This window comes from Camellia sinensis, chromosome 4 (assembly GCF_055761805.1).
Source record: "Camellia sinensis isolate YWXY chromosome 4, ASM5576180v1, whole genome shotgun sequence".
NCBI classification, from domain to species: domain Eukaryota; kingdom Viridiplantae; phylum Streptophyta; class Magnoliopsida; order Ericales; family Theaceae; genus Camellia; species Camellia sinensis.
In genome coordinates, this window is record NC_138964.1 from 9,138,968 (window position 1) to 9,148,113 (window position 9,146).

A 9,146-nucleotide genomic window follows, 5' to 3' on the forward strand; every position below is an offset into this window, starting at 1 on the left:
CAATAATGGGATGCAAGATGACATATCTTCAAACGGTTACTCATATTCAAATTCCAGTACAAGAGGGAAGCTCAACTGCCAGTAATGGCGTAATGGAGCTACTTTTAAGGAAGCATGATCAGCGATCATGGAGGAGCAGTTCGACGGTTCGAAGTGCAGTTCGAAGGTCATCACTGACGAGTATAAATAGCAGGGCAGCCCCCAGAAAAGAGAACAGACTCAGATCATACAAACCAGTCATTTACTTCATATATTTTCTTTTCCAGTCATATACATTTCCAGTCTTTAAATACCTGTTCTTTAAATACCTGCACTTTAAATACCAGCACTGCACTTCGATTCATAGGAGTAGCTTCAAGTAGATTCAAGTAGATTGCTGTTGTAAACCTCTCTGAGGCTGAGTTTGGACCATTGTAAGTGTTCATTTTTATGAAATACTTCAATTGTTCTTCATATTACTGTTATTTTCTATTAACTTCTCCTAAATCAAGCCACCAGTAAAAGTCCTCTTCATTGAGGCTGAAAAGAACTAAAACACAATCGTCTGATAATTGGTTGGCAATCACAATTTCTGTAAGGACTGATTGATCCTTGCTGGCACGCTCACATTCACAAAAATACCCTTCGAAAAGCCAAAAAGCCAACAGAAGTACTATGGGGAATGAAGAAATCGATTCCTTGTCGGGGACTCTAATTCTCTACTGAACAAAAATTTCTTTCTTTGCATAAAACCACATATAATTGTTACAAAAACATATCCAAACAAGAAGTGAAACCTCAATTCACATGGTATTTTAAAATTACTGTGTCTTTATTAGACTAATAGAGATGTCCTCAACTTCTCTGCTTTCCAGCCTCTGTTGATCTTATCAATGAATTCTTCTACTCTTCTCCTCAGCTCATCATCCTCTTCATTTTCCTTTTAGTTTTCTTTTTCTTTTTCTTTTTCTTTTTCTTCATCAGCCATTGCTTTAAACTAAAGGTCCTTTTGTGCATATGCCTCTAATATTTATAATCCTTTGTCCATGATGTTTCTAATTGCTATCTTTGACTGTTAATGCCTTCCATGGTTGCGATTTCAGCTTGATCCTTACTGTTACCTTTTCTAACTGCCACATCTCTGTCGGGCCACTAACTTCTCGCCACTTGTCCCAGTCAATTTCTGGCTGATTTTAAAATTCCCAAAGCAACTATTTGCAAGCTCTCCACCGGTACAAAAGTTACAAAACCCTTTTGATTTGTTCTATGGACAACCAGAAAGCAAAATTGTCATCAAAGTGACAATTCTAAATGTAAGATTGTTTCTTTTAGTTAAAGTAGTCACTAACACAATCATTGATCACCTAATCTACCCACAAACAACAACAAAGGTTGTGCATACTTAGAAGACATCAACTTTTCTGAATTGATTCCTCACCAACAACCCATAATTTCTGATCTGACCAAACACCAGCTGGTCAGTTTCCGAGTTCAAATAATGTCTCAGATTTGTGAAGAGATTGCATATTCTCTGCCATTGCCAACTGCCAAGAAAAACCGATGATGGTTCATCCTGAAATATGTCAACTGGGGAGCCCAAGATGAGAGGCATAGAGTTCAATATATTATATAACATGCCTACAAATAAAGTAGTCACCAAAAAAAAAAAACCTATTCTGCTAACAAATATGCCCTTCATTCAAAATTTCTTATTCAATATCTGAATTGAATTATTCCATATACTAAAGGTAAAAATACCCTCACCCTTCCCAAAAACAAAAACAAAAACAAAAAATGGAGGACAAGATGTTCAAAGGAGAATGAAGAAAATGATTCCTTATCTGGACCTCCAATTCTCTACTGAATCCAAATTTCTTTGCATAGAACCCCACATAATTGTTACAATAACAAGAAGTGAAACCTCAATTTACATGTTATGTTAAACTGTCTTTATTTAGACTAATAAAGATGTCCTCAACTTCTCTGCCTTCCAGCCTCTATTGATCTTATCAATGAATTCTTCTACTCTTTTCCTTAGCTCATCATCTTCTTCATTTTCTTTTCCTTTTTCTTCATCAACCATTGCTTTTTCAGCACACGACTCACTAACGACTGTCGATGCATCGACATCATTGTTCAATGAACATGTAGTAATTGTTTCTTCTATGTCGCCATTTTTGTTTCTATGATCAACTATTGGTGGAGGAATGGGACTGTCTTGAACAAACTCTGAAGCGGGTTTTGTGCCACCAACGAGTAAAATGCCGATGATCAAGTTGCAGAAGCAGAAGACAACTATAGAATTAGAAGCGGCCAGAGTGATCAACTCAATTGTGGAATCTAACATGGTTTGTGATATAGAAAGAACATAAGAGAAATTTGAAGAACAAGAACAAAGGCTAGTAAGAGAGAAAGTTGATGTTTCTGCAGAGTGGGAGGTGTTGAGCCTTTATATAGTCTTTTTTTCCTTTTTTTTTAAAAAGAGTGTTGTGAAAGCTTTTTGTAGGGCAGGATTCAAGGGTTTATACTATACATAATGAGGAGTGGTGTGAAAGCTATTGAGGGTTGACATATTTCATGGTTTTATTTTTTTTAATCATTAATGTGTGAACGAATTTGGGGCGCTTACATCCCAAAATTTAGGATGTTCTCTTCATTATTTAAATCATGGTCTTTGTAGCTACCAAAGAATCTCACATGGCAACTGCTCACTTCTTTTCTATTTTTCAACAATGGTGTCTCTTTTCTATTTTTCAATAGTAGAGACGCCAAGGTCATGTTTGGGAGGAACTAAACAAAAAAATTTCTTCTCAAAAAGTTAAAAACAAATAAGTCTATTTGGAATGACTTCTTCATTGTAAAAAAATAAAAATAAAAATAAAAAGGAGCATTTTTTTTAGCAAATTTATGAAAAAATATATATATATCTTTACCCCACCGTAGCTCTATAAAGGCTCCATAATACTATAAGGTTAATAAAACAATTTCTCACCAAAATGCAAGTTTGAAAAGATTCAAAAAAAAAAAAAAAACTTTTTAAATAATTATGAAATGTATCATCTTCTTTAGATTCCAAAAAAAAACTACTAAAGAGTAATTGTAAAATCCTACCTAAAAACACCATCTAAACTATATTGTTTTGTTTGATTTTTCAAAAACTGTTTCTAGATGAGTTGTTATTTATTTTTAGTGATTTTTTTTTTAATATTTTAATAAAGCTTGAAATGGGAATCTTTATTCCAGTCTCGATGGGCTTAATGTTCAGTGTGCCCAAGATAGATAATCAGAATTAGCTTTTAATTTATTATCATTACAAGATTTACTTATCATCAAAAACAAAAACTTACTTGATGAGTAAGGAAGATCCACAAACTTGGAAGGATTTGACATTGTAAACTTGAGAATTATATGTTTACAGTAATGTTGGCTGGTAGTGGCATGATTATACTACAGTAAAAATGCTTAACAACTCAGCTTGTGATCTGGCATTCCACTCTCCTACCTATGGAAGGATGAGCCAAGAATTCTAAGCACAAAAGAGTTGCTTAAGTTGAAAGGATTGTTACAAATGTATATTGTGAAGTATATCAGCAACTAGTTGGCCGAATTTAGATCCAGACTTGAAAAACCAGAATTAAATTTAGGGTAAATTACACAAATGACCCATGTACTTTCATGCATGTTGGTCCTTAAACTTTCAAATTAGGCACATTAACTCTCCAAGTTACGGAGTTGTCTCACAAAAGGCCAATTGGTAACGAAAGTTACCTTTTCCATCCAAAAATAGTCATGTGCCACGCACACGTACATGATTTAAGGGCAAAGTGGTCAATTTACACCTTTCCCAACACTTACACCAGCCCTAACTCAACAAAATGCAATTAGGGTTCTAACAATTGTCCCTTACGACGAATTGAATATCAAAAGTTGGGCGTTGACTCAATCGAACAAGATCCTTCAACATGACAGTGGGCGACAATGAAGATGAAGTACCTGATTACGGTGAGTCTTTTGCCTATTTTTTTGTCTGAAAATTGGTTGCTTTCTTTGATGCATTGCACAAGGGTGTTGATAGATTTTTTTTTTTTGTAATTGTTTGATTCCTTTTTGTTTGTTTATTGTTCATGGCCAGATGTAGTGTATATATATATATATATATGTATGTATTGAAAGTGGAATGCTTTTGGTGATATGGTCTCCCTATTCAGATCAATACAATTATATTTTGTGTGCTAGTAATGGATGGTGATTGGAATTGAATAGATGTTTTTGTGAATGGATGGTGCTTGGAATGGAATATATGTTTTTGTGAATGGAATGGATGCTTTTGTTAATGATTTTGTTGTTTGTGTGCCTATATGAATTAACCCAGGTTTTTGTTAATGGTTTTGTTGCTTGTGTTGTCGTGGTGAATAGAGATACATATCCAAATCAAACCATTAATAAAATTACAAACCATCTCAAAAAAAGGTTACCTTATATTTTGAAGATTTTAATTTTTATGTTTTGATTTATCTTCAAGCGTTAAAATGATTTAAAATTTATATTTAACTTAATTATTTTACATTAATCTTCTTTCATATATCTTGAGCGTATTTGATGTATTTGTTGTCTTAATAATTCAAGAAACAGGCAAAGAAACAAACAATCACTACAAGACCGGACAACTGCCCAAAGCAGGAGGGCAACCGGCTTGGCCGGTCGACCGGCCAAATGACTGGGTAGTCGGACCATCCGATCGACCACCGGTATGATTTTGGCTCATTTTTACAAGAACAGAGAGGTGTAAATTGACCACTTTGCCCTTGAATCATGTATGTGTACATGGCATGTGACTATTTTTTGATATAAAAGGTAATTCCCATTACCAACTGGTCTTTTGTAAGACAACTCCACAATGTGGAGAGTTAATGTGCCTAGTTTGAAATTTCAAGGATCAAATTGAAACACCCGTGAAAGTATAGAGACTATTTGTGTAATTTATCCTTAAATTTACAGAAATCTGGATAAAGAGAAGAAAAAAGAACATAAACTTTGCCACAGGTATTTTTATTATTTCTTTATATGGATAATCACAACCACACAAGTTTTTTTAGTTTGGCAGAGTTGACCATAATAAAGGATAGATTGTTTTATCAAAAATTGTTGGTTAAAATTGGGGAGGGAGAAAAATGTTCAGTTATTTTTGAAGTACACTATAGGAATATCAATTGGGAGAATCACATTTCAGTAGATGTCAAAAAAAAATTACAAAAAAATGATAAACTATATAAATATTAGTAATTAAAATCATAAACTTGATCACTAATATGTAATAATTTTTCAAAACAGCTCCTGAATTGTAATATTCCCATATCAATTAGTATATATATATATATATATCTACTAATTGGTGCCAGGGTTCGACCCCAGACTCGATGTGCAGGCTTCAAGTGCCCCAAACACTGGGGCTCAGCTTCACTGCTAAGGTATGATCAGTTTTTCACATTTCTTAATATTACACAGCTCGCAAGTAGAATAGTATAATAATGGGACGACAACAAAACAAATAGCAAAAATTGAAACAAAACCTGCCATCACCACCAAAATGCCAAACAAATGAACAAAATTCAGTGAAATATAAAGGTATAGTATCAATGGATATTGCATATCAAAAAATAGCAATATATGAAGCAAGAATATGAATAAAAATGACAACGACAACAATTACAGTAGCAACCAAACAAATCCCATGGTAATTTTAAAGCCAAGAGAAAATATCAACTAATCAATAATTGGTCATAAACGAGAGTACCTAAAGATAGCAAGGTTTGTGACTACTTCATATGTGACTCAGATAGGGGAAAAAAATAACATTTATAGAAATCCAATAAAAACACTGAATGCATTAGAAAGAAATATCTTAAGAATTTCAAACTTACATATAGCTAACTTGAACCGTACTTCTCAACATCACGGAACAAACTGAGAGAATGCATCACGTCTTCCTTCTCTTATTTCCAGAGAAATTGTTGTTTTTTCTGAAGCTTCTGACATCATTTGTAGTCTCAGCAGTATTCTGCTTCTTCAAGCTTTTTCTTCCTCCAAACCCAAACTTGGAATCCTTGAAGTCCCTACTCTTCCTTTTTCCACCGGCTCCTCCTTTCTTCCCCTTCCAACCACCACCTTGGTTTGCCTTCCCTCCAGAGCGATCTCCAGGGGCCACCCCTGGCCTCTTCTTATTTGACCTTTCAAATGATTTTCCGTCTTCAAAAGCAAAGCCTATCTCACCGTCTTTGTCACCCCCAGGCCCGGCAAACCCACTCTGCTGCCTCTGCTTCCTCCATTTCTTAACAGATTCTATCTCCTCCTTTTTCTGCTTAGCCCTCTCTTTGAGCTTCTGAGCCTGAACCTCTTTAGCTATTTTCTTGGACTCCCTGGCCTTCCTCCTCTCTTCAGACTCCTCGATCTTTCTCTTCTCCACCAAAAGCCGGCCCTTGACTTTTTCCATGTGAGTATCAGTTTTCACCATCTCAGCATAATAGTCAGAAGGCCTGAGAAAAGGAAGCCGCATAGACTCAAACTTCACAAAAGCCTGCCTTGTACCTTCCAATGCCTGTGTGTAGAAAGCAAGCTCCCGTGCCAGGTCATCATTCACATCCACCTCTTGCTCCTGATCGATATCAAGGGAAAGCTTGTGTATCCATTCCACATTCTCGGGCCAGCTAATGTCTCCAAGTTTATCAAGCAATCCATCCCTGTTGTATACGGAGTTCTTTGAAGCTTCTGTCAACTTCACATCTCCATCTTCATCTTCATCTTCTGACTCCGATTCCGATTCGGAATTTAAACCCTCCACTTCAAGATTCTCCACCTCATCATCATCATTCATAGCATCCTTCTTTAACAAAATTGGTGCTTTTTTGAATATCCCCATTAAATATATCTATCAAAAACCAAAAATACATTGCACCATTACACTACAGCTGGAAAAAGGAAAGACATGTATTGGCTATTCCTTCAATATATACAAAATGAACCTAACCATCTCATGCTTTCTTCATTAACAATTTTAAGAAGAAGAAAACAAATACAGAGTTAAGTAATCAAAACTCTTCCAATTTAAGTAATCTAATTTTAAAATTTGATATATATCGTGTTCGTAGCCTTAGAGGACACCAGTGAGCATCTTTAGCCAACACTATCCAGTTTAACAGAAGAAAAGATAAACAAAAATGGGTAACTAGGCCCAAAAGCATATATCAAGCATGAAGAATCAAATAGTAAACCAAAAGGAAAATAAGGATGAGATACTTAAAAACTAGGCAAAGTCATGGAATGCACAAACCATACAAGAATCTAACAAGAACTGTATTTTAACTTAAGAGCATCCACAGTGGCAGCCAAAGGAGCTGCCATAGCCAAATTTTGGAAAATAATATTTCTTAACAATTCATCAAAAAAACAAGCAGACTAACAACAACAATAATCAAGCAATTTCAAACAGATTTCAAGCATTATCAAACAAATTTCAAGCAATTTGAATCAAATGTTCCATCATAAAGACGATTTCAGATAAATAAATACCTGGACTTGAAGATGCTTGATGGATTTCAGTCAGTAATCGCAAGCTTCGTGCTTGCTTCGTCTTAGGGTTTGTGTGTGGTTTAGAGAGAGAGAGAGAGAGAGAGAGAGAGAGAGAGCAGAGATAACAGAGAGAGCGAAGAGAAAAGAGAAGCGAAGAGAAGAGAAGGATCTAAAATGGAGAGAGAAAAATTAGATATTAGGGTTTAGGCCCAAACTCTCACCCTGAGCTTGGGTTTAGGCCCAGACCATACTTAGCTCTAAAAATTAGAAAATAAATAAAATTTGTCACTTCACATTTTTTGAATAAGAAGAAAATTAGATTGGTTGTAATTGAGTGTCATTTTGGGAACATGGCTGCCAAAAAAGCCAAAAAAGCCATTTGGCAAGTGCTAAAAACGCAGCCCTAAAATTACAAATTAGGGCCTATGAAAAATAAATAAAAAAATAACTCTCTTATGTTGGGTAAGGGTATTTTGGTCATTTTAATTTGATTTGACACCATAAATAAATATTAAACTAAAAAGCAAAAAGTTAGCTTTTTACCAACTTCCCAAACCACTTCCAAAAAAGTCAAAAAACTTGATAAAAAGCCAAAAATTAACTTTTTACCAACTTCCCAAAACAACCCTGAGAGTTGCATAAATGGCATAAATCCATTGAAAACACCATATTCCTGCCTAAATTATCTTCTTCCTTTTTTTAAAGAAAAAAAAAATTAGAAAACAAATTTTGAAAAACGAAGCCCAATAAAGCGTTTCAAGTTTTTTTTTTTTTTAATTCAAAAAAATTATGTTTATAAAAAAATAAAAATCATATGAAGCAGTAATAGAATTTATCAAATTAAAATTATACTTCTGTATAACATATGTTGCAATATATTTTTAAAAATAACTTTATATGTATGTACATAATAAAGATATGTACGGAAAAGAAATATACCTTCTCGTATAATCCTGTTGACCAAGTCCGCGCCCCTCCGTACGACGTTGCTTTATCACCCGAAAATATAAACGTGAGCTAGCCGGCGGGTGTGTGCTGGAAACCTCTCCGATGCCTAAGTCAGCAAACTTGACAAATAGACAAAGCTCTATGTGCTCAGAAAGCAAAGTTGTGTGTTACCTCTCCCAATGTGATGTTTGTGAGCTTTTATAAGTTCCATGTGGCACAATCCTAGTAGGACTTTTATTCCTCCATGCAGAGTCCTCCTAGGATTCATACTCTTGAAAGATAATGCTTATCCTTCAACACCCCCTCACTGCTCAAACCAAGTGAGATGGTTATAATCATGGCCGAACTACAACACGACCGAAATACCCACTACCATGCTGAGCCACATAATAAGCCGTACTAACAATAGTTCGGTTCTTCCTCTGGTTACACCTTATCTCGGTTCTCTCATGCACGAACCATGGCATGGTTTAGACCGAGCTACCGAGCAGCAAGGTTTTGACCGATCTATCCAGAATACGTCATGACCGAACTAACTCTGAGACCGGCCTAACTCCAAGTTGCCCGGACCGAAGTAACTTAACATTTCTTTTGGGCCGGAGTAACTATACCTCTCTTGGGCCGGAGTAACATTACGGCATTTTTACACAGTT

The 9,146-nt window shown here is 35.3% G+C and overlaps 1 protein-coding gene across 5 annotated transcripts; it reads right to left on the reverse strand.

The window, feature by feature from the left end:
* Nucleotides 1–697: 697 nt before the first annotated feature.
* Nucleotides 698–7,769, reverse strand: LOC114319174 (putative rRNA-processing protein EBP2 homolog). 5 transcript variants are annotated; one of them, XR_014365407.1, is made up of 3 exons: nucleotides 7,546–7,711; nucleotides 5,901–6,904; nucleotides 698–1,523 (listed from the first exon to the last, which is right to left on the reverse strand). XR_014365407.1 is itself a non-coding variant. In XM_028266174.2 (2 exons), the coding sequence occupies exon 2, from the start codon at nucleotides 6,893–6,895 to the stop codon at nucleotides 5,957–5,959; it is 939 nt and encodes a 312-aa protein (XP_028121975.1). In that variant the 5' UTR covers nucleotides 6,896–6,904; nucleotides 7,546–7,689; the 3' UTR covers nucleotides 5,718–5,956. The 5 variants fall into 5 exon arrangements, 1 of the variants encoding a protein (XP_028121975.1); XR_014365404.1 differs by lacking the exon at nucleotides 698–1,523 and adding an exon at nucleotides 1,657–2,208 and having other exon boundaries at nucleotides 7,546–7,769; XR_014365405.1 differs by lacking the exon at nucleotides 698–1,523 and adding an exon at nucleotides 1,657–2,274 and having other exon boundaries at nucleotides 7,546–7,707.
* Nucleotides 7,770–9,146: the final 1,377 nt, after the last annotated feature.

What these genes read in the sequence shown, in the direction of transcription:
- LOC114319174 (XM_028266174.2), bottom strand. Translation starts at nt 6,895, where the DNA reads ATGGGGATATTCAAAAAAGCACCAATTTTGTTAAAGAAGGATGCTATG.